Genomic DNA, 23,891 nt, shown 5'->3' on the forward strand with positions numbered 1-23,891 from the left:
CTGAATATAATGCTTATGTCTGATGGTTTCACATAGATAAGCAAGCACATTCCTAAGGAACTGCAACATGGGCATAAAATACTGAAGTATCTGAATTTCTCAGTCCATGGAGCAGGCCATTCCGAGTCACTACCACTTTCTCTGCACTTATTGAATTAAATGCAGCTCTGGCCGATGCATAATTCAATTAGCATATGGGAGATGGCGGAGCAATGGCTGCAGGCACATCCTGTGTCCAACATGACGTATGCGCAATGCAGGGCGGTGGAGAAAATGGACATGGTACTGGGAAATGGGAAATGGGTACTGAGGATTGGGAACTGCGAACCGGAGCTGCTCCGTTATGAATTACATTTCAATATGCTTCAACGTGTTCATCATTTATTAAACCGGCCGGGGAGGCAGCGGCACTCGCAACTGGCAAATGCCGGGTTGCGAAATGCCAATTGCGGAGCGGAGGATCCTTGAGCTCGTCCTGGGAGTTGGCTGCCGACAGGAAGCCGGAATGCTGCTGAGCGACGAGTGCTTAGCTCCGTTTGCAATTTCCGTTTTGTCACATTTGTCTAACTAAATGGAAATTTATGCAGCTCCACCTGAAGGCCTGCCCTGCCCTCCGATTCCAGGGATCCTGAAGACGGACTCCCAACCAGGAGTTAATGCTTTATTCACGGTCCAGCGCTTAATGAAAGAGTCATTACCCTCATTCATTCATTCAATCGCTGATTCATTCATGAGCAGACGAAAGCGCGTGTCCTTTGTTTTCCATTTGCCAGCCATCGGTGCCTGCGAAGCTCCTGTTGTTGTCGTTAATTAATTGATTTTCATTGATGCCTGGCTAGTATTAATCATACGCCAAGTTGGCCCAGCCACGCTGGAAGACTATTGTTATTCCTTCCTTAGTGGCCTGTTCCCTTTTCCTCGTCGCATCGACGCATTTTCCCTGTCCCTCGGGGAAACTTTTCAATCGGCTGCAGGAATGCAGTTTTTTGTCAAAGTTTTTCATTAACGCTTCACTTGCCAGCGATGCAGCAGACTACAAAAAGGTGCAGGCAAAGTTGCAACTGCTGAAACTGGAGAATAAAGCATCTTTAGATATTTAAATGCTATGGAAAAATAAGTAGATACTTTTTAATTGATTAGTTTTTTATGTTTACTGCTAACTTATTTAGTAAATTGAAAGTACATATTTTTAAAAATAAAAATCTTTGTTACTTAAACTTTTAACATTATATGAAAAGGGCTACATTATTTTTCTAAAAATTAAAAACTAAAATGTTTTAAAAGATCAAAAATTGATCAAAATGTTAAGGATCAATATTGAATTTCCATCCTTTTAATTTATTGTGATCCCTGTTAAATGGATATATTTTTAATTTCCCAAGGATCATTCAATCTTCTATTTAAATCCTATGGAAAAATAATGAGATAATTTTTATGTTAACTGCTAAATCATTTAGTACATTAAAAATACATATTTTTAAATAAACACATCTTTTTTATTATAATTTCTAACATTTTATGAAAAATACTACAATATTTTTCTAATATTTAAAAACTAAAACGTTTTTAAAAATAAAAATTAAAAAAAATGGCTAGGACCATATGCAATACTTTTAATTTATTGAAATCCCTGTAAAAGGGGATATATATATTCAGTTTCCTAAAGAACATTCAAACTTCTATTTAAATCTTATGGAAAAAATGAGATACTTTTTGATGCTTACTTTTTTATGTTGAATGCTAAATCATTTAGTACATTAAAAACACATATTTTCAAAATTACACATCCTTTTTAATTTTAAATTTTAACATTCTAATAATTAAAAAATAAAACTTTTTAAAAGTTCGAAATAAAAATGCTCATGATTAATATGCGATTCTTTTTAGTTTATTGAGATACCTTTAAAATGGGTGTATATTTTCAATTTCCCAAAGACCTTTCAAACTTCTGCCTCCCGTTTATAAAGTTTTTCAACCATTGTAAAAGTTTTAAATTGATCACGCATCGCTAACCAAAAACGTGCTGCAATTTCTATCAATTGTGGAATTAGAGCAAAAGATTAAACACATTTAATTGCATACCGGCGAATGCAATAAATTCACTTATATTTTCAGTTTAACATTTTCACAAATGCAATTACAAAAAAAATACAAATAAACAGCATTTAAGTTTGCACTTTGACCGCAGAGTTTGGTGACGCATAAATAAATCATTTCCGCAAACAGCAAAGGGGTTTTGTGCGGGATTTATGTGCGGTAATGTTGCCTAAAATATGCATAAGTTATAACCGTACATATAAATACATTCATAAATTGCACAGCCAGGCCGGAAGCTTTCAAATTGTCTACCAGACCCAAAACGCGACTGCCAGCGCGGCTTAGCTGGAATCAATTAAATTGGCTCGTGGTCCAACTGCCCAACTGTCATCGTCCAGCGAGGCTCCATTTCCAGCTTAGTGGTTGACGTTTTGACAGTTTTATTGTAAGTCAGTCGTGTTTATCGGCTTAAGCGAGGACTTACTTTGCGACCTATTTCTGCCAGGAAACGATTACAATTTAATCAAGGAAATATTCCAATAAAAATGTAATTAAAAAGAGACGATGGAAAGGTCAAAGAAGGTATTATATTGGAAAAACGAGAACCAAAGGACCATTTATTCTTTAATACTCAAGAATTCTATTAATTCAGATTTTGAATTTCATTCAATACTTTTAAATAATTTCATTATTGCAGAGGAAAGTTTTTAACTTAAGCCGACAGTGTAAAAATAAATAAGTTCCATTGTAAGAATTATACTTAATTAAATATTCAAGAAAACATTTCAATAAAAATAATATTCAGAAGAGATGGGATTGACCTTCCATCTCTATCAGCAAGGAATCGGTACTACTGAAGAATTAATTTAATTTAAAATATATATTTTTTTATTAGTCCTTTAAGGGTCCGCTTTTTAAAAAAATCATTTTTGCAACCGAAAGTTTTCAACGTACGCCAACATTGTAAAAATAAATAAATTGCATTGTTATAATTATATTTAATTAAATAATCAAGGAAACATTTTAATAAAAACGTATTTGAAACAAGATAATGAGATGTTAAGATAGGAATTATTTTGGAAGATCAAGAACCTAAAGAGTTTTCAGGAATAAAGGAAAATACAGAGCTACTAAAGAATTTAATTTAATTCAATTTATCTTTTTAAAATTCTTGCGACCTTCTCCCCTTTTTTTTCTCATATTTTTTATTTTATCCATTCTCGTTCTTCTCTGTTCCTACTGTTGAGAGCGAAACTGAATTGGTTTTACAGCAGCCCACACTACCAAATTGAAGGCACAGACGGATAGCGTTAAACTACGTTTTTGAAATAAACTTTATTTAAATTTTAGCTTCCGAATCAATGTGTATTACATTTGGCGTTGCGGAGCACGCTTAAAAACTTTGTCTTTTTCCTTTTCTTCTTTCGCTTCTGCCGGTTCTAGGGATGGTTCTTAAACAGATAAATGGGTCGATATTTCTGATATCGGTACATCGAGAATATATCGAGAATTATCGAGTGCTTATACATAACATAAGAAATTAAAAATTAAATTGAAATTATGGCGGCAACATTCCCCCTCCTGTAATTGATCCTAGGGGGTCAGTTACTATCTTCTAAGCCGACATCTAAGACCGCAATCTTTGTGGCTGGTCGATCGAGGATCCCATGCTGCGTTTTAATAGTGGCTCGACGAACTTGTCCGTCCTTGGCGGGGATAGTGTTGGTCACGCGGCCCTTAAGCCATAAGTTTCTAGGCAAGTTTTCGTCGACGATAATGACAACGCTTCCAACTGATATAGGGGGACATCTTTCAAACCATTTTGTCCGTCTAGTAAGTACCGGTGTGAACTCCTTCACCCAGCGTTGCCAAAAGCGATCTCCAAAAAGTTTAACCTCGTTCCAATGACGTCTTAAATTCATCTTCTCTTCCTTGATTGGTTTGTATCCATTTGATGAGCCCATTAGCAGGTGGTTTGGAGTCAGCGCGGAGTCGTCCTCGGAGTCCAGGCTGACGAAAGTTAACGGACGTGAGTTTATGATGAACTGTGCTTCCATTAGAGCACACCTCAGGCTTTCGTCGTTGAATGTGTAATTCGGGCAGATGCTTTTTAGGACTGTTTTGGTTGTGCGGACTAATCTTTCCCAAGCACCACCCATGTGAGGGGCTCCTGGAGGGTTAAATTTCCATTTAATGCCGTCGAACTTGATTGTAATTTTGTCGAAGTCGATCTTGATCAGCTCCTCTCGTAATGCTTTCTCCGTGGCCTTGAAGTTAGTGCCATTATCGGAATAAATTTCTCTTGGTGTCCCACGTAGTGCCATGAAATTCGTGAAACACATCACACAGGAGCTTGTATCGAGGCTGTGAGCGATCTCGAAGTGGACTGCACGCAGGGTTAAGCAGGTAAACAGCGCAACCCATCTCTTCTCTTTGCGTCTTCCAACGTTGACTAGGATAGGCCCAAAATAATCAACGCCGGTGCATGTGAATGGTTTTTCGAAACTGGTCAACCTAGCTTTTGGAACCGGGGCCATTTGTGGAGGCTGTGGCATTGCGCGACGAATTTTACATAACTGGCAGGCTTTTCTTACGGATTTGTGCAGTACTCTTAGGCGCAGAATATAAAATTTGGATTTTATATCATTTATCACGGTTTCGTGAGCGAGGTGATGATATTGTTCGTGATAGAACCGGACTAATAAAAATGTTACTCGGCTCTCTGGTGGCAATATTATAGCGTCCATAGTATATCCCACAGCGTTCACTCGTCCTTTAGTGCGAAGGATTCCGTTATCGTCCAGATATGCGTTTAATCCAGTCAATCTGCTTTTTGCGCTTATTGGTTTTTTGCTAATCAATGAATGGATTTCATCCGAGAACTCGAGCCTCTGTGCTTCTTTGTATAGTAGGGTCTGCGCTTCTTTGACGTGAAATTCGGTCACTGCTGACGGCATGTCAGTCCTTTGGCATTTAGCTTGAAGTCGCTGAATATATAGAGACATGTTTGCGACGGCTCTGTATAGGCGCCGCCAATCGGAAAAATATTCCACGTCGAGTAAGACTTTATTCGCACTACGAGTTGTGAAGACGTGTCTGCGTAGTTCGGTCGTATCGATCTCCGTCGCTCGTGATGGAACTGTTGGCCACTTACTGGGTTCGCTTTTCAAAAACTCTGGTCCGTAAAGCCATGTGTCCACACAAGGGTTTTTGATGACCTTCGTTGCCCCGTCTGCGACGTTGAGTTTTGATGGGATCCATCGCCATTGATCCACCCGAGTGGTCTCCAGGACTTCGCCGATTCTGTGCATCACGAATTGTTGAAAGTTGCGAGGATCCATCACCAGCCATTGTAGAACGGTTCGTGAATCCGACCAGAACGTAAGATTGTCGACTCGTAGGTTACGTACGTTGATAATTTTGTTTGCTAAGCGTGAGCCCATCACGGCGGCTTGAAGCTCCATGCGCGGAATAGATAGTGGCTTTAGTGGCGCCACTTTGCTTTTCGCGGCTACTAGCATAACGTCCACCTCGTCTTTTTGGGACACTCGCAGGTAGCAAGCAGCAGAATAAGCATGTTCGCTAGCGTCCACGAACGTGTGCAGGCCGATTCGTGTTCCAAAAGACATCCTTGGGGAGTAGCATCTCGGAATGTTAAATGTTGCCACTTGAGGCAGCAACAGCTTCCATTGATTCCAGTCCTCCAACAGTGATTCTGGCAGCTCTTGGTCCCAGCTGATGTTTGATCGCCAGATTTTCTGCAGAAGGATTTTTAATCCGATCGTATGACACGACAGTAGGCCCAAGGGGTCGAAAATCGACATTAGAACCTGAAGGACTTCTCTTTTTGTTGGGACTGCAGGATCGGTAAGGACGTCTCGCTTAAGTCTTGAGAATCTGCAAACAAACTTAAATACGTCTTTATGTGGGTCCCAATACATACCCAAAACCTTTTCTGTAGCGCCGAACTGCACTGGCTCCTGTTTTTTGGCATCTCCATCGTTCTTAAGATACGAGAGAACTGTACTGGAATTTGACGCCCAGTTTCGAATTTCGAATCCGCCTCTGGAATGGACCTCTCTTACTTGGCTGGATATTTCGATGGCTTTCTGTTCATCACTCATACTGTCGATAAAGTCGTCGACATAGTGCGCACGCTGAATCGCATCCAAGGCTAAGGGGAATTGCTGCCGGTGGACTTCTGCATTTTTGTCGCGAACGTAGTGGGCTATGAATGGTGCACAATTGATACCAAAGGTCATCGCACGCATGACGTAAGTGTTTATCTTATTTCGGTTGACATCATACCAAAGAAAGCGCTGAGAATGCATGTCTTCGTGGCGAATGTTGATCCTGTGAAACATTTCGGCGATGTCGCCGCTTACCGCGACTTTTCCGACTCTGAAGGCTAGGAGAACGTCGATGAGTGGGTTTAAGCAGTCCGGTCCGCTTAACAGAAAGTCGTTGAGGCATACTCCGTTTGTTTTTGCTGCCGCATCCCAAACCAGTCTTATCTTTCCAGGCTTATTCGGATTTAGGGCTATAAATACGGGTAAGTACCAAGTGCGAGCTTCTTCTTTCTTCGCCTCCTCGTCAGATAGTTGCTTGGCGTATCCTTTGTCAAGAAGATTTTTGATTTGGTCGTCGATTTTTGTAAACAGATCCGGTTCGCTCAGAATTCTGGATCTCATGCATTGTAGGCGCTTTAGAGCTGTAGTGCGACTCTCGGGAAGTTTTTGAAGATCATTCCGCCAAAGAAGCCCAACTTCGTATTTGCCACATTTGTTTTGGCAAGTCTGCTCTAGAATTTCGACTGCTCGTTTGTCCTCGCTTGAAAGCAGTTTTTTAGGCGAAATTGACTCGAGGTTGAATTGTTCTTTGACTTCATCGTGAAGCTCTCGCCAGTTGCAATCGCAGTGGTGCATAGATACATGACGGTTTGAGTTTGCTGATCCCTGGATAGTCCACCCTAACATGCACTTTGACGCTATTGGGTCGTTCCATTTGCCTTCGCGGATCCTGCGAGGAACGGCTATTTTCCAATTGTTTGTTCCAATTAATAACATTGGCTGCGTGGAGTAGGTCTCTAATGGCAGGTCCTTTAGATAGCTGTACTTACTGCGCAACTCATCCATATCGACGGTTTGCTTTGGGAGTGCAATATTTTTGACAGTCTGAACGTTGTTGAGCCAGTAACGTTTTTCTGAGCTAACGCCTGAGATTTGGATTGATGCTCGCACGGAAGTATTTTCGAACCGAGTTGTTTCTCCAGTCCATTGTAAACAAATCGGTGAAGGTGTACCTTTTATACCGAGCTTGTCAAAAATTGATGCGTCTATTAGGGTCACAGATGATCCTTCATCCAGGAAGGCGAAAACTTCGATTTCATTGTCATCATAGTGTAGGGTTACGGGTACGATTCGGAAGAACTGGTTTCCTTCTACATCGCCTTGGTGTGTGCTTACATGTCTTTGATTTCCCGTTTCGTTGGCTAAATTGGGAACATTTTCCGAGTGGAGTAGAGGGTGATGCTTTCTTGTACAACCGTTTACTCCGCAATCCTTTGGTCGACAATTGTTTCGATGAAGCTTCAAGCATCGAAAGCAGGCCTTTCCGGCCTTAGCGACTTGCCATCTCTGTTCAACGGCGCTGGATTTAAATTGTTCGCATTGTGTTACCCAATGATTTGTCGATTCGCATGCAATGCATTTTGGATTAGTCTGTTGCTGGGCTGTAGATACCTGGCTCGAACTGGCTGCGCATCTATCATGGGTATTCACAGAACTTGTCCTGTGAGAAAACGGTGTCACGACAGTCGACGCCGCCTGCGCTATTTTGTAGAGCCAGTCGCTGAAAGCTTTAATGGGAGGGACCGATTCGTCGCGGGTGTGCATCGCCCAGTTTAGTTTGTGGTTACTTGGAAGTTTGTCTACAAGCTCCTTGACTAACATTGGGTTGTTTAAGTGCGCTGTTAGGCTGCATGCTTCGATCGTTGCGCAAATGTTGCGTACTGCGAGCGCGTACTCTATTATGGATTCCAATTTTTCTTTGGGTGGCGCAAGCTTCCTCACCTTGTCGATCATCCTCTCCAGGATGTGCTCGGGTCTGCCAAAGAACATTTTTAGCGTGCTCATTACTTCCGGAACTAGACTAGGAAGTAGAAGCTTATCCTTCACCATTTCTCGTGCCCTGCCTTTTAGGCATTTTTGTAGACGGAGCATGTTTTCAACATTGGAGAACCCTGCTGCGGAAGTACTGTGTTCGAATGTACTGATAAACATTGGCCACTCCTCAGGATCCCCGCTGAACGAAGGAAGCTCCTTGGGTATAGCTTGTCTTGCGGCGATTTGGGAACTGGACGGTGATGCGGGCGTCGCCTGAAACAGCCCGTCTGTCGATACGTTTAGCGTATTCATTTGCAGTAAAATTTTATACTTCTCCTCGATAAATCTCTGCTCGGAAGCTCTTTTTTCTTCCAGCATATCAAGCATAAGCTTGTTTTTGTTTGCGGTAGAATTATCATCGGGAATAATGTGTCCGTCGCTGGTTTTGTCCATATCGATGAGGTTGTCCACTAGCTGCTCGACCTTATTTTGGCTTGGTAATATGTTGGAGTTGTCGAACTGATTTGGAGGCGGTGATCGTAATATCCTTCCAGGTGGGTTTTTGGAGCTACCTCCAGCAAGGCACGGATCGCAATTCCAATCGTTGTTCTCGACGTCGTCGTCGACGCCTGCGCAGCGAAAGTGGTACCAACTTTCACAACTGTCGCATTGGACCCAACTTTCTTCAGTTCCTGTCGCTTTTTTCTTGCATATTCTACACACTTCTTTGCTCATCTCTGTTCACTTTTAAGGCTATGTAAGCTTGGCGTGTGGCAGAATTGTAGTTGTGTGCGTATATTCTGGGGTTTTGTTGGTTCCGTTACATATTACGTTTTTCTCACCTAACGTTCAAGAAAGGGATGCGATCGCTATTTCACAATATTATGGCTAATTGGAAATACGTCGCTTCGTAATTGTACAGTTAGAACGACAACCACGCGTGTACAAAGTTTTTAAGAATGTTGAGAGCGAAACTGAATTGGTTTTACAGCAGCCCACACTACCAAATTGAAGGCACAGACGGATAGCGTTAAACTACGTTTTTGAAATAAACTTTATTTAAATTTTAGCTTCCGAATCAATGTGTATTACATTTGGCGTTGCGGAGCACGCTTAAAAACTTTGTCTTTTTCCTTTTCTTCTTTCGCTTCTGCCGGTTCTAGGGATGGTTCTTAAACAGATAAATGGGTCGATATTTCTGATATCGGTACATCGAGAATATATCGAGAATTATCGAGTGCTTATACATAACATAAGAAATTAAAAATTAAATTGAAATTATGGCGGCAACACCTACACTTTTATCAAGCTCAAAAATGCAATATTTTTGAATCAAGGCGCCATGTGCTCTTCCTCTTCATGAAGATGAGTCATATTTTTTTCTAATCTGGTAACACCGCTCACAATACTACAGCGCCATCTATAGTGTAATGTGACAAGTATATTATTTACATGTAAGTTCTTGGTCCTTTAAAAACAAGGTAGATGTCGCTTTGGTAAAATTCCTACCTAGAGATGGTTCTAGGGATGTTTATCGAAAAGAAAAGTCCGATTCACCCTCCCAAACAGCTGACCGCCAATATTTTTGCCATTTTCCTCACACACGGTCACACCGACGGTAACAGCTGCTTGCGATTACAAGAACAAAAAGTGCAAGCGAAAAACGACAATTGTGCAATTGCTGCGCTGCTGTGCGAAAAAAGAAACAATTGAATAAAAGAGCGCGCAACATTGTTGCTGCCCGTAGACGGGCGAGCGGATCAGTGGATTTAATTAAAGACATTCATCGCTGCAGGATGAGAGGCGCTTGGTGATACAGGTCGGATACTTGACGGCCATGCAGAATGCAGACTGTTTGGCTGTTGCATAAATTCCGTTAGTAATCTTAACTATTTCTGCCGCCTCTATTGTGGTTCTTGTTGTAGTTGTGCGCGTGTGCAGGGTGTGAGTGTGTGTGTCTGTGTCTGTGCCAGGGTGTCTATATTAGCTTAGCGATATATTTATATTCCTAATTACAAACGTTGTGTTCTGTCGGCGGTCGCGTTGCCGAATTAAAAGTTTTAGTTTCCCATCGGCGGGCGGAGCTTATAGTCGCTAACATTGCATCCAACTAACGGTGCTTACGTGCCACACGACGCACATACCGTAATCGTAATCCCCCAGCCCACAAACAAACATACACCCACACACACACAACGTACCGCCTTCACCTTGAAGTGCCTGCCGAAGTGACGGAATCGCTTCCTATTTATTTGCCGTTATTCTAACGGAACTTCTTGCACTGAGAGAGTGGTGTCAAGGTAGCCATAATAGAAATACATACTTACAAACAAACAGCTGCGTTCAAGATATCAATGAACCACCATTGCTAAATTCTAAAATCGAGTGTATTCACTACAATGCATACCGTTCCATTAATTAAAAATATTACCAATACCTTAAATTTACATAAATTCATTACATATAAATTTTTAAAACAAAGCATACTTTCCCATTAGTTACAAGTATTACCAATACCTTAAATCTTAAAAAAAACTCGCCATTTTTAAAATTTGGCAACAAAGTCTTTAATGAATTGCAAGTATTCTTTTTTTTTAAATAATAAAACGGCCCAATTATTTTGGTAATTTGTATTTTATATGATCTTAGATCTTAGAGGTCAACGCTAGTAAATTTAGTTTTTAAAACCATCCTGAGTTTATAGTGTTTTTTTTTTGAACCGTACTGTACATTGCAAATGTACAATGTGCGTTTATATTTTTATGTTTATATGAGAGTCTGGGAAAGAAAAGTGTAGACAGCTGATAAGAAGGCGTCTTCATTGTTTTTATTCAGAAATTGCACTTTGGACGACCCATAATGTGAGCAAGGAATAATATTCGTGTCATTGTATTTTGCAATAAATAACACAAGTTGTAATCGCTTCGATTTGCTTCGTTTTTTGCCGAAAAGTTGAATTTTAATTTTGTAGTGTATATTGCATCAGTTAATTTAACAGGAAATAATATAGAAGCGCTAATGATAAAATTAAAAAGTACTTGTTAATTTATTTCCTGTTAATTAAAAACATTTGCTTGCTCTTAAAAAAAAACAGTCATCCATATATAATGTAAATAAGTACACAATAACAGATGACGCAAGTGCTGATCTTGCTAAAAAATAATCTAAAACGTAAAACAATAACACTGGTAATCGAAACCCCTTTAAAAAATTATTTCCTTTGTGTTCTTTATACTTTTACCAAATTAAAAAATGCTTTACTTCTCTTTTTTTTTCCAAAAATAAAATATTAGGAACGTTTAAAATATATTAAAGAGTGAAAAGAATTTAAAAATAAAGAAAAATTAATTTAATCCATATAATAAAATCAGTACCAATCACATTTTCATAAAGTGAAAAGTGTTTTGGGTTGCCGAAAAGTAAAATTATTTTAATCTATGTATTTTAATAGTACTTTTAGTTTAAACAAGTTCCATATGATAACCCATCGTACCCATAAAATTCATTCATTAAAATTTTCTGTTCATTCCGGTTTTATCTCACTCTATTTTTTCCTCACTCAAATAACTCGCATGCGATAAAAGTATTACTTATGGCAACAACAAATAATGAGTTTGTGTATCCCTCTCTCTTACACCCACAGTCCAGGCGAACGACATACACACATCACGTGTCTGACTCTGGCTACAAATTTGTGGCCCACGATCACGCGCACTCTCCCACCCACTCTCACTCCCGCCATCGATCTCTTTTGTGGTCGCGATGTTCTCTCTGCAGCAGTTAGTCAGAGCGACGGCGAACGGCAGCAGCGATCTCAGCCGGCTGCTGCGCCACATGAGCGGCGTGACGTCAGGAACTACAACTACACTGGTAATAAAAACGGAACTAAATTTATTCATAGTGGAAACATATTTATTTTTTTTTTCATTTATTTTTTAATGTAAGTCATTTACATTAAATGTTTTAAATTTACTTTTTAAATAATATACTTTAAAAGCTAGTAACAAGCATTTGTGTATTTTTTGTTTTTGTTTTGAAGTTTTGTAAAAGGCTTACATTGCTTTATTGAATTATAAATTGATTAGATTATTACATTACTTTAAATAAATATATTCCACCTTAAATGCATTTCATTTTATTTTTGATTTAACCCAAAAATTAAAACACTAATTAATTTTTCCAGTGCACAGCGGCAGCCACAAAGCACTCTAGTCAAGCGAAGTTGGGCGACAACGACAGTCACGGTTCGCCTTCGCACACAGACGGTCGCAGTCACGGTGAATCAGAGTCGGATTTGGAGTCGGCGCACGGCCAGAATATTTCAGCACATCAGTTCGTCAGGAGGATATTGCAGCAGCGCAGCCAGGACAGCCAGCGTCACATTCACACGCAGGCATCCAAGGGACAGAACAGAGCCAAGTCCTCACAGCAGCAACAGCAGCAGCAGACCGCCACCAAGTTTGCCATGTCATCGCTAGCGGCGGAACCGCTGCAATCCCAGAAACAGGATGAAGTCACGGCCACCACGGGTGGCGACGTGGAGAACCCGGGACTGGGAGCCTCATGCCACGACGTGGCATCCGCATCAGCCAGCGCCGGCAAGAAGCCCTGCTTCAGCACGGGCCTCGGCGAGATTATCCAGTTCATGGAGCTCATCGGCAATCTGAAGGTATGTAAAACTTGTATCTCATCGGCTTTCCCTCGATTTCCCTCACTCCACTCTCGCGTCATATGTTCTCATCGATTTTTCCAAAGGTCCTTTGTGTTTTGATTTAAAATAATCGTTACAAGCTGAGTATAACGAGAATACTTTATAATAAATTACCCTGAAGACCTTTGTTTTTATGTATAAAATAGAAACAGTTAAATTTTTATTTCTTCTAAATAATTTTATTATTACCAAAAAATGCAAGTTCTCTTTTTAAAAATTTAATGAACGAAGTTTTCTGCGACTTGAATTTTATGTGATCAGCCATTTTTAAATTGCTTTTATTTATTTAATATTTTTTTCAGCTTATTCCAAGACTTTATAACTAAAAAAAAAATTATGATTCAGCTTTCCCTTTCAATAAAATCTCTGGTAACAAAAGTCATACGAATAATATACAAATCGCTATCAAAATATTCCTACAAATATTCCCCTATCTCAAAAAAAGCCAAACGAAAAATAAACAAAAGTGTGAAATCCAAAGCAAATAGGACGCCAAGATGTATTTATTTACGTTTTGTATAATCAATTCTATTTTGTCTTCACTCTTTCGTTTTTTGATTTTTATTTTGTTTAGTATATTTGCAAAGGTGTTGTATAATGTCAGCGACAACCTCGCTCTTGTGTCCCCCTTGAACGGATTTGTATAGTCAGTTGCCAAGAAATATATCTAAAATACACACGCATCTTCGTAAATAATTCAATTCAATTTCAATTTAAATTAATTTTTTTTTCCACCGCTTTCTTAGTATCTAAGTGGAAAATGTATCTCAAGTTAGCGATAGACGCTTAGACAAAGTGCAAAGTCTAGCCATAAAGAAATGTATCTTTAAGCAAACCACAGCTGTGTGCAAGTCATATAATCTGACAGAGGCAAAATAAACAAAGCTAAATTCTAGAGCTCTACACGTTCTAGAATCATTAGCTTACTTTTATCTAATCAGTATAGTTCAACCCATCAAGTAAATGACGAAAATCCCAAGGCACGGGGCTTGCTTTCTTATCGACAAGCTGCAGAAAGTGAATTGCTTATGGTTGAAAATGTCATTCGAGTGAACTGATTGTGTGAATCGCCTAATCACCGCAACAAAATTACGAAGAAATGTACAAAACACATTCAGGCAAAGTTCCAAATGGCTCACGTGAGAAAGAATTTTGCTGTTTAGCTTTTTCTCTACACATACTCACTTGTACGTTTTGGAATCATCGTGAAATTCAGTTCGAGCCCCATGAACAATGATCCACCGTCAGCATTGACGTAGGATGGGCAAATGACTTGAATAAACTACAACAAAAATTTCCAATGGCAGTGTTCTAAATTTTCTTTATTTTCTACTATATATCCGATTGCATATAGAGCGTGCAAAAGCAAGAAAAGAAAAGCAACGCGTAACTTTGATCTTGGCCTTCAAATTATAGACGCTATTTTAAAGAGTCGATGGAGCCCCTCAAGGTTGGTTGGGGGTTTGTTTGAGGCTATCATATATTTTAGGTGCGTTTAAACTGAGCAAAGTGTTCAAAATATATAAATAATTTATTTTCTTTGCTTATTAGTTGTATTGTAATTAGTTAACAAGAAAAGCTAATAAATTGTTTGTGTAATGAGACAAAAATATTTATGTTAAAATGCATGATAAAGTAAGCAGTGAATAAATGTAGATTTGTTTTGTTATGTCTACTTTAACGATCAGCAGCAGTATATTTATTACCCTCAAATGTAACCTATCTATAATTATAATTTATCTGACAAATTCTTTTTGCACCTATTTTTATTAATTTATCTATATATCATCCCTGATTCCATTAATCAGCATAACTGCGTAGTTGACATGCTTGATTTAATATCACACTTATTAATAATGTATGCATTCACATAGCCCACGCTTTATATTGCATATATGGCTCATTCAGACCGTTTTTGTTTATAGATATAAAACAAAGCCCTCAGATAAGGTCTTCGACTCACTACGTGACCACAAACTGATCGGACCAGCTAATCAATAATCCCGATAAGTCACGGGCGAATATGATTGCACCAGAACGCTGTCTTTTAGCAGTTTAATTAAACCATAATAATAAGAATTAGTAAACTACCAAAGCAATAAAAAATTAGCGAACGTCAATGGCAGTGGGCCTGCAACGTCTTTTGGACCTTGTTCACCCCACTGCTGGTTTCTATAAATACAACTTTTATTGATCAAATAGCAACAGTCTAGAACCACCCTCGCCGGCAGGTTTCGGGTTAAAGGTCTAGGGCATGGGGCATGGGGCTCCAACCTTGATGTGTGCAACGAGCCAACCCGGCAACGATGTCACCAAAGTCGGCTCGTGTTTTTAATTAGCCAAAGTGGCAGCAGGGATATAGGTTGAATTTGCCTAATAAGCAAATCTTCGAACTTGTAATTTACATTTTTTTTTCCTAAACCCTCGTTGAATACTTTTACCCCTGCACCATTGCAGTTTTCCTTTTTGTGCCTTCTGTTTATATTATACTTTCATTAACCTGCTGTTTATCCACTTTCGATTACAGCACACCAAACGAACCGGATGGGTTTTGCGTGATGTCAACGACTGCGAATCGATTTCGGGCCACATGTACAGGATGAGCATGCTGACATTCCTGCTGGATGGCAGCGAGGGACTCAATCAGATCCGCTGCATGGAACTGGCATTGGTTCACGATTTGGCGGAGAGTCTGGTGGGCGATATAACGCCCTTCTGCGGGGTTTCCAAGGACGAGAAGAGGGCAATGGAGTTCAAGGCGATGGAAGATATATGCAAGTTGATCGAGCCTCGTGGCAAGCGCATTATGGAACTGTTTGAGGTGGGAAGCTCAGCAAGATTTCTTTTCTGTGAATCGTAGACTTATGAAGTTCCCATTTTAGGAGTACGAGCATGGAGAGACGGCCGAAAGTAAGTTCGTCAAGGATCTGGATCGCCTGGACATGGTTATGCAGGCTTTCGAGTACGAGAAGCGGGACAATTGCCTTCTGAAGCACCAGGAGTTTTTCGACTCGACGGAGGGCAAGTTTAACCATCCGTTCGTAAAGAAGCTGGTCAACGAGATCTACGAGCAGAGGGATGTCCTGGCCAAGGCCAAGGGAGCAACACCCCCGCCGGCCATTGAGGTGGAGTGGCCCACGAAACTGGCCAACGGGCATGACGGCTCAAGTTGAGCGTTATTCTAGGAACCTGTCTTAGGCTAGCACATGAACACATCCTCATATATAAACCACCACCACGCTCTTAATTTGTAAGCCAATCCAACTAACAAACGTTAAGCCTACCTCGACACGCTCATAGCTAGATCTAACTTTTAACACACTAATTTATTGCGAAAGAAACGGAAAAGATGAAACCAATGTGGAGTAGCTATCAATTATTCTGAACAAACAAACAAACACCTGTTGAACACGTCTCCTTAGTTCAATTTCCTTTAAGTTAAGCGTAAAGTTTGCGGATCGAGTTTTATCCAAATATTCAATTGATCTGACTTAGAGACACAATTGTACATAACTAAAACGAATTGTAATTTATTTTAAAATGACTATTGACGAGGCGAATTATTGTAAATGTTGTCCTATAGCAATTTTATTCAGCAAGCCGATCCTATAAATCAAAATGTAAGACCAGAAACATAATCAAAATATTGATTGCTTTTTTAATAATTCGTTGGCACCTGCATTACTTTTACCCCTGTATCGAACAATTAATATAACATTGTGAATTAGGCAATATAAAGATGCAGTCACGCTTCAGACGTGGCTTAAAGACAAGGCACCAATTGTTTGATTGCTCACAAAATGGAAACTTTATTGACGAAGCATAGAAATATAATCCAAAGGGGTTGGAAACTGCAGCTCTTATCAGTCGCATTTGCAATGTACTCTGAAATAAATTTCAGTTTCTTATCTTTAAAGATTAAAGTTTACTTAGGGCAAACTAACCTTCGATGACAATGAACTGACTTTCGCGGGTGGAAGTTTGATGCGAGTGCTGACCATGCTTCTTGGCTTTATCTGGGAATTAACAGAAGCTTTGTCTATGGTATTAAGTAACCGAAATCTGTGCAAACTTACGATGCACTGTTATAATACGATCTGTTTGACCCATCGTATTCTTCGCCCTGCATTTGTACTCGCCAAAGTCTCGTTTCGTAATCGGACGCAACGTGATGCGCATCACGATCCGATGCACGTGATCGACAGTGACAGACTCGTAGGAACCTCCCTGCAACAATTCGGAGCCCCTCAGCCAGAAGTTCACCGACGCCGGCTGGGATTCTGTGATGCACTCCAGCGTCAGCTTTTGGCCCAGACCTACGTAGATGGTATCGTAACGAGTCCAGATTGTCGGCGCAACTGCAATGAGTATATAAATTGGATTCATTTAATATTGTATGTATTTAGTACTTATATTTCAATCTCACTTACAGTTGACCACCAACATGACGCGTTTGCTCACTGTGGGAGGCACACCGTTGGAGGCGATACAGAGATAGGCACCCATATGGTTGCGATGCACCTGCCACAGCGTGAGATTCTGTCCTTCTACGCTGTACACTTCCTGATCGCCATCATCGGAAAGTAAAAGAGGAGCTGATTCCTCTCGACGCCACGTGATTGTTGGCAAAGGAACGCCTGTGGCACTGCAAGTGAGGGTGACGTTATCTCCCGAGGAACGGACCACATCCTGACTGGTTTGGTAGTCCACAATGTCGGGTGGTACCACCACATCCAGGTAGCCCATTTGGCTCTTCATGGGATCTGTGTTGATTTGGCACATGTACCTGAAAGAATTTCCAAGGGGAATTAATAAAATTATGTAGTAGGAGTAGGGGCTATTATAAGCAAGGATCGAAAATAATCATTATCTTTGATTTTTTTGAATCAACAAATCATTCACCTACTTAGTCGGAAAACCAAAATAAATATACCATTTTGTTAATAATTAGATAACATTTTTTAGTATAAACTAATTATTCATTATTTCTTAAATTAATTTTGCTCGTGCTTTATTTCTGAGTTTTATAAAAATGTATCAGAAATAATTAATAGTAAAGATTTTTTTAAAGTAATTATTTTTCCTGATCAATATATGTTTTTTAAAAATGTATCAGAAATAATTAATAGTAAAGATTTTTTTAAAGTAATTTTATTTCCTGATCAATAAATAAAAAACTTTAAAGATAATGACTATTTTTGGATTTTTTTTAATATTGCTTATATGATTAAGATACGATATATCAAGACATCATAACTTAAAGACACTTTCGTATGCGTGTTAGAAGAACTCACCATCCGCGATCCGATTCCTGGACATCGCGAATTTTCAGCTGCCAGATGCGATGCTCCGTGTGGGAGATGGCGATGCGATGGTTCTTGGTGATGACATGGTTCTGGATGCTCAGAATGGTCTGCGTGTCCACTCGCAACCAGGCCACCTTGAAGCTTACTAAATCGTGTACAACACACGTGAGCAGAGCATCTCGTCCCACGGGAACTGTTGAATTGTTGATGGGTCCGCTGAACTTGGGATCCGCTGGAAGGAAAGATGACACCAAACCCAACTGGTTGACATTTATGGCTTTCATCATTAGGGCGCTAAATGGGGCGGATACTAAACAAGTGCTGGGCGAATTCCGGGGTGGTTTATGAGGCTTGCAAATGTTAGACACTGGCATTTGGTATAATCCCATTTCAAGGATTTCAGGCGCACAAATTTAATTCAATTAAAAAATAACCTTTTTTAATGTGTGGCTTTTTTAATCCACAATTATTAGGATAATTATTTCAGTTCTTTTTCTCACACATTTCGCGTGTGTCTGCAGAATGTCAACGGCCTAGCCAAAAATTGTTCAACACTTGCCAGATGGCTCTCCAAAATGGTCAACGATATTTAAAATTTGTCAACGGTCATAAATTTGTTGAGGTTAACATTAAGCCGAGACAGCGGCAAATAATCCAACAATTAGGGAAATTAACTGCTTATTGGAGATGACAGTTTCTTTTTGGTAACCAAACTTAACTACAAAAATTTTATATCAGTCTTTTTCATAAAAAAAGTTACGTATTTAAAGAGATTTTTCAAACCAAATTTCTTTTTCTTATGTCTTTAAAAAAAGTGGGCTGAAATAAGATTTCAGATTTGAGTTTTAATAGTTTTATTGACGCTTTAGTCGCTATAACAATGAAATTCATAGTTGGTATGACTGCAGTTTTTCAGATAATATGATTTTGTTGTGGATTTTATACGTAAAATAAAGATTAGAAAAGGATTTAAGTACTTTTTTCCCCTAAGTATTTTTCAAAGGCTTTTTAGCGAATGTTAATAAACAATGTTAATCAATTTCCTTGCAATACAAGAAAAGGGATGTCATATTACTTATTGTATCTATACTTAATCATTGACTTATCTTTCTGCTCATTTTTTGAAGGGGATATCAAGATGAATCTATGCATTCACTGATTTTTCAACAAATTAAAATATTCTGAATATATTTGGTAAGGAGAATATTTTAATAGATTATTATAATGAATACAAATTTAGCTATAGTATAACAATTTGAGATTAATTATATGTGAACCCCCTGATTTTTTGGCTCAACCCGTACTCCTCCGGTATATTGTTGATTTGGCTCAACTTGAGTCCCATCGCAATCATTTTCATTCAAACTGCCCAACCGCAAGACTTCGACATTTGCCGTCAGCCAACTTAACCACCAGAGTTCCGACCGCAAACCGACCTCCGACCATCGCAAACACAACAACCATGGGAAGGAGTCGGGAAAAATGGAAAAATCACATCACATGCCTAACAAGTAGCATGACTTTGTGGCCAGGAGACGAGGCATTCAGCCAGCTCCTGCTGCCCATTCTACACACAGCAAATACCTAAATTACAATTATGAGCAAATAATAACCCGAAAAAATGCAAAAATCTAATAGAACGGTATGGGGGGCAGGTGTTAGTACCTGGAAAATTGTAAAAAGCTGGCTACACCTTTACATTTTGACCTCCCGACCTCTCCGCCCATGAATTGATTGCGTTGCGGGTGTGGGAGGGATAGGGTGGGGTGTCCACCAAACTAGCATCAAATTGGGGGAGCCTACGATGCCATGCCATATAGCCTATAATTTGCGATTATGTTTGGGTTCGGGGCCTGGGCAAAGTAGGGTGTTTTGGGTCCGTTCCGCCCTTCGTCCCTTTAAACGTGAGAGACGCCATTGTTTGACTGCCTTCAGTTGATATGGTTTCTGTTCTTGTTGTTATTGCAATTTGGCTATTGCATGTTTGCATATTGAAACATTCCAAAGAAAGGGACGGACGGGACTTTTTTAACCATAAAACACATTGTATTTGCACTGGGATAAAAACTGGGCTTGGCCTGGCACCATTTTAGGTGTCTTAAAAACCCCTAGATGAACCTTGTGATAAAAGTTTACTCAATCCTAAACCCTAACCTTTAACCTTTTAATTCCCAGAATCCGAATCATAATATAGACATGGCTTGATCCTAAGAGAGAATTTATATAATTTCTAGCTTACAAAATTATTGTGCTTAGCTATTCCAAATTTTTAAAATATACATAATGCCCTCCTATAATATAACCTTATGAAATTAAACGAGACAAATTAACTAGGTTAGGTTATATTTCGGAAAAACTGATTTTTCCATGTTGTTTCTTTTTATTTAAGTAATTTAAATTAGTTTACTATTGTTTTTTTTTTAATATATTCATTATTATTATACTTATTGGAAATGTTAAACTAATAGAAGGTTCTGAACACTAAATTTTGATATATTTTCTAGCCTTAAAACCTATAATTAGTTTATCATGCGAACAAGAAATGTTCTAGAAGTCCACAAAAAGGATTTCCTTATCTCTGGAACCCGAAATCTATTTAGAACTTTATAGAAATGAAAGATTTCTAATTGTTTTTAGTGTATAATACATAAGGCCTTTCTTACTTATATTTTGTAATGTAATTTCGCGTTTAACTTTTTTGCCACTACACCCCTTTGTTGTCGTCGCCTTTTATGAAGGAAATTGGCTATGAGCTGTTAAATATATTCCTGTTTTCGCTGCTCGATTTGTATCGCTGGCCGCAGGCTTAAGTCGCAATTTCCCCATGAAGTCCCTGCAGATCCGGCCGAGTCCCAAGTCCGAATCCTCTGCCCACACCGTTGAACTTGAAACGGAAAGTGAATGTCCTGTCTCCTGGTTAGACACTCCAACTGTCTGCAGGCGAGTGCAGGCGAAAAGAATCACAATCAGCACGCAATGTCTGCCAAAAAAAAAAGGGCAAAAAAGTGGAAAATAACCCACTGCAGTGCCTGTAAGAACCGAAACTCCCACCCAAAATCGCGGCACTTCAGCGGCAGAAACCACCAGTCACGGGTAAAAAAAAAATGAAAATAACGCAGAGTGCAATAGGAAGTGGGAAAACGTCGCCTTTCCGCGACTGTCTGTCTGTATGCCCGCTGTGAGGGGGGGTTTTGGGGAGTTTTCCTTTTTTGGGGCGGAACATCATGGGGTGCATATCACTCCTTTTGAGCCACCTCTCACTTTCTTATCGCACGCTGCGGCTAGCCTGCCAATATTTATGTTTATTTTGCATCTGGCACATTGATTTAAATAACGAATTTCGCATTTTGATATATTTATCGCACTTGGCTCGCCAAAGTCAAGGAAAATTTGTTTTGTTTTTGTGCCCGACCATTTTCCCTGGCGGAAGTTGCCCCTCGTTACTCTTCCGCAGCTCTCCGCCGGAAACCCCTTCGCCATTCCTGCAGACCGTGGTCTGGGGAATATGTTGGCCACAGTTTATTCACTTATGGACTCGTTGGACTTCCGATTACCAGCTGCCTTCCATTTTATCCGCTGCTGCTGCTGCTGCTGGTATTTCAACGCTTTTCGTTGGCACTTTGGTTTAAGATAGTTTGCAGTCAATTAGCTGTACATTTTTGGGCTAATACAATGTGTTGATGGGCTACAAAAGTTTAGCTTGTAGACAGGTTGAAATTTAATTGCTCAAGTAAATGGCTCTCAGAAAACATGAATGGATCTAGGTCCAGAACATTAAAGATCAGAGATTGTAGAAATCATTGACTTTAATGTCCTTTATCAAAATTAAATTCCACATCTTATGTCTTAGAATTTAATTTTATATAATTAATTTTGCGTTTGCTTGGACCTAATATTTTGCTTATTTCAAGGACAATTTAAACTATTATTTTCTTTTTAAAAGAAGTTTAAAAAGTTCTTCTGCTGATCCCAAATTCAGATAAAGTCAATCTGAAAATTGTATCATTTTGAAACAAAAAAGTTCTAAAAAACAGAACTAAATTACTTATTATTCCACCATTTAATCCAAATTTAAGATTTAAGGAAATCAATTTGATAATGGAACGGAATCAACTCATTTCACTTTTTTAGAACGTACCATTTCGTTCTTGAATAGAGAACGTTCAGCTTAAAATAAGAACATTTGTACCTAAACGGTATTTAAGATCAAATGTTCTCAATTCAAGAATAATGTGCTCGGTTTTTATCTTTGAGTATTCTATAGGTCGATTTTCTCAAAAAAAGTGAATATTAAAAAAGTTGTGGTTTGTTCTAAATATAAACCGCTAAACAAAAATGTTTAAAATCGTCTGACATCTTCATTATAAAGATGTTTTAAACGTAAAAACGTTTCATGCGATAGCAAAACATACTATTTTCCAAAATCGGTTGAATGATTCCATTGACCAAAAATCACATCATTTAAAATTTGAGGTTTTCTTAAGTTTTTTTTAAGTACCATTTTATAATATATTGTAAAAGCCTCCTCTCTTAAGTCCCCTCGAAAATCCTTGTCAACTATCTAACCGCTTCATTTATATCTTTTAGTTTGCCATATTATCGGTCGACTTACAGTTGTTTAGCTCCGAGAAGCTAGCCCAGCTCAAAGACAGACACTGCATCAGGAGCAGCCAAATGCCGGGAAATGGCCTTCTCATATTCAACAAAAAACCGCGACTAAAGTGCGAACTTTTTAAAATACTGTTTTCCCCTTTCTTTTTATTTCGACACTTTCACTGTCCAAATAGCCCAAGTTGAACTTCCGCTGCACTAGAGCAAATTTATTTTTTCCGGTCTTTCGGATAAAGTTTTCCTTTCCGAATTTCCACCGATTGCCGTGGACAGACGTCCGCGCACTCTTACAACTGGCCGCGAACTGCGAGTGGAGCTGATAATCAAGTGTCAAAATTCATATTCAAAATTCAAATGCTGCCCGTCGAGGCGGTGGCGTTGCGCATGTGTCCTGCGGCCTTGCGAGGATGGGAGGCTAAGTGGGTGGCTAAATGGGTGGCTAAGTGGGTGGCAGGATGGGTGTCCTGGCTGGTTGGCCAGTAGTCAAGGTGCCCCGCAGCCAGGAGACTGAGGCAAAGGTATGCAATAGTAAATGTTTCATTCATAAAGCGCCCGGCGTAACATTTTCATATGCACGTGACGGTATCGTGTAGTATGACATGTTGCCCAGGGAAAGTGACAACACATTGGTATCCAGTGGGTGGTGGGGACCCCATCTCCCTGCCAACTCCACCAACTACCGAACTCCACCAATACCATTCTAATTAACCCCGAAATTCCACACATCTCCCTCCAAACTTTCACCTTTCTCCGCGTCCTTTGGCGCCTTCTGCTATTTTCCGCCCAGCTTGCACTTTTCCAACTGCCTTGGTTTGCATGTGTGAGCTTTTTAATAAGTTAGCAATAAGTTCGCCCCGCTATTTGCGCACAATTAGCGCTTTTCAATAGCGATAACAATAATGATAATAAGCAAGCGGAATTCGCCTGGTTGTTATTTTCTCTGGGGCCCGACTTTTGCTGGCACAGGCAAGTTTCACCCGGCGTGTGTAGGTAAGGACTTTCTTAGAATTAGATCTTTTTATTTTGTAACGTTATTTGAGAACTGTTTGAATCAAAGCAACGATTCGACAGATTCGACTATATCAAGTCGGAAATGTTATTGATGCCAGGCCTGTTCACATG

General features: G+C 39.5%; 4 protein-coding genes across 7 annotated transcripts; 1 reads left to right on the forward strand and 3 right to left on the reverse strand.

The window, feature by feature from the left end:
* Positions 1-3,638: 3,638 nt before the first annotated feature.
* Positions 3,639-4,592, reverse strand: LOC139353385 (uncharacterized). Its single transcript, XM_070997497.1, has one exon. The coding sequence runs from the start codon at positions 4,590-4,592 to the stop codon at positions 3,639-3,641; it is 954 nt and encodes a 317-aa protein (XP_070853598.1).
* Positions 4,593-4,978: 386 nt separating this feature from the next.
* Positions 4,979-8,876, reverse strand: LOC118878702 (uncharacterized). The gene is made up of 3 exons (XM_070997499.1): positions 5,981-8,876; positions 5,192-5,893; positions 4,979-5,112 (listed from the first exon to the last, which is right to left on the reverse strand). Exons 1-3 carry the CDS (start codon positions 8,874-8,876, stop codon positions 4,979-4,981), a joined length of 3,732 nt encoding a protein of 1,243 aa, XP_070853600.1.
* Positions 8,877-9,769: 893 nt separating this feature from the next.
* On the forward strand, positions 9,770-16,625 carry LOC108021193 (5'-deoxynucleotidase HDDC2). Of its 4 annotated transcripts, none has more exons than XM_017089783.4 (5): positions 9,770-9,960; positions 11,785-12,011; positions 12,325-12,810; positions 15,380-15,673; positions 15,735-16,625. In XM_017089783.4, the coding sequence occupies exons 2-5, from the start codon at positions 11,904-11,906 to the stop codon at positions 16,023-16,025; spliced, it is 1,179 nt and encodes a 392-aa protein (XP_016945272.3). In that variant the 5' UTR covers positions 9,770-9,960; positions 11,785-11,903; the 3' UTR covers positions 16,026-16,625. The 4 variants fall into 4 exon arrangements, with proteins under 4 accessions (XP_016945272.3, XP_016945270.3, XP_016945271.3 ...); XM_017089781.4 differs by having other exon boundaries at positions 9,772-10,016; XM_017089782.4 differs by lacking the exon at positions 9,770-9,960 and adding an exon at positions 10,252-10,441.
* Positions 16,499-23,063, reverse strand: DIP-iota (Dpr-interacting protein iota). Its single transcript, XM_017089780.4, has 6 exons — positions 22,771-23,063; positions 18,147-18,390; positions 17,283-17,638; positions 16,929-17,210; positions 16,797-16,868; positions 16,499-16,737 (listed from the first exon to the last, which is right to left on the reverse strand). Exons 1-6 carry the CDS (start codon positions 22,853-22,855, stop codon positions 16,646-16,648), a joined length of 1,131 nt encoding a protein of 376 aa, XP_016945269.4. The 5' UTR covers positions 22,856-23,063; the 3' UTR covers positions 16,499-16,645.
* Between the last annotated feature and the right edge of the window lie 828 nt (positions 23,064-23,891).

This window comes from Drosophila suzukii, chromosome 2L (genome assembly GCF_043229965.1).
Source record: "Drosophila suzukii chromosome 2L, CBGP_Dsuzu_IsoJpt1.0, whole genome shotgun sequence".
NCBI lineage: Eukaryota > Metazoa > Arthropoda > Insecta > Diptera > Drosophilidae > Drosophila > Drosophila suzukii.

Excerpts from the sequence above, each read along its gene's own strand:
- LOC139353385 (XM_070997497.1), bottom strand. The coding sequence starts at position 4,592 with ATGCCACAGCCTCCACAAATGGCCCCGGTTCCAAAAGCTAGGTTGACC.
- LOC118878702 (XM_070997499.1), bottom strand. The coding sequence starts at position 8,876 with ATGAGCAAAGAAGTGTGTAGAATATGCAAGAAAAAAGCGACAGGAACT. Across the intron at positions 5,894-5,980 it reads CGCTACAGAAAAGGTTTTGG|TCCCAACAAAAAGAGAAGTC; the intron begins GTATGTATTGGG and ends CCGATCCTGCAG. Across the intron at positions 5,113-5,191 it reads GTTTTTGAAAAGCGAACCCA|TGCGAATAAAGTCTTACTCG; the intron begins GTAAGTGGCCAA and ends CACAACTCGTAG.
- LOC108021193 (XM_017089783.4), top strand. The coding sequence starts at position 11,904 with ATGTTCTCTCTGCAGCAGTTAGTCAGAGCGACGGCGAACGGCAGCAGC. Across the intron at positions 12,012-12,324 it reads CAGGAACTACAACTACACTG|TGCACAGCGGCAGCCACAAA; the intron begins GTAATAAAAACG and ends TAATTTTTCCAG. Across the intron at positions 12,811-15,379 it reads AGCTCATCGGCAATCTGAAG|CACACCAAACGAACCGGATG; the intron begins GTATGTAAAACT and ends TTTCGATTACAG.
- DIP-iota (XM_017089780.4), bottom strand. The coding sequence starts at position 22,855 with ATGAGAAGGCCATTTCCCGGCATTTGGCTGCTCCTGATGCAGTGTCTG. Across the intron at positions 17,211-17,282 it reads CGTCATGTTGGTGGTCAACT|TTGCGCCGACAATCTGGACT; the intron begins GTAAGTGAGATT and ends TACTCATTGCAG. Across the intron at positions 16,869-16,928 it reads TCGTATTATAACAGTGCATC|ATAAAGCCAAGAAGCATGGT; the intron begins GTAAGTTTGCAC and ends GTTAATTCCCAG.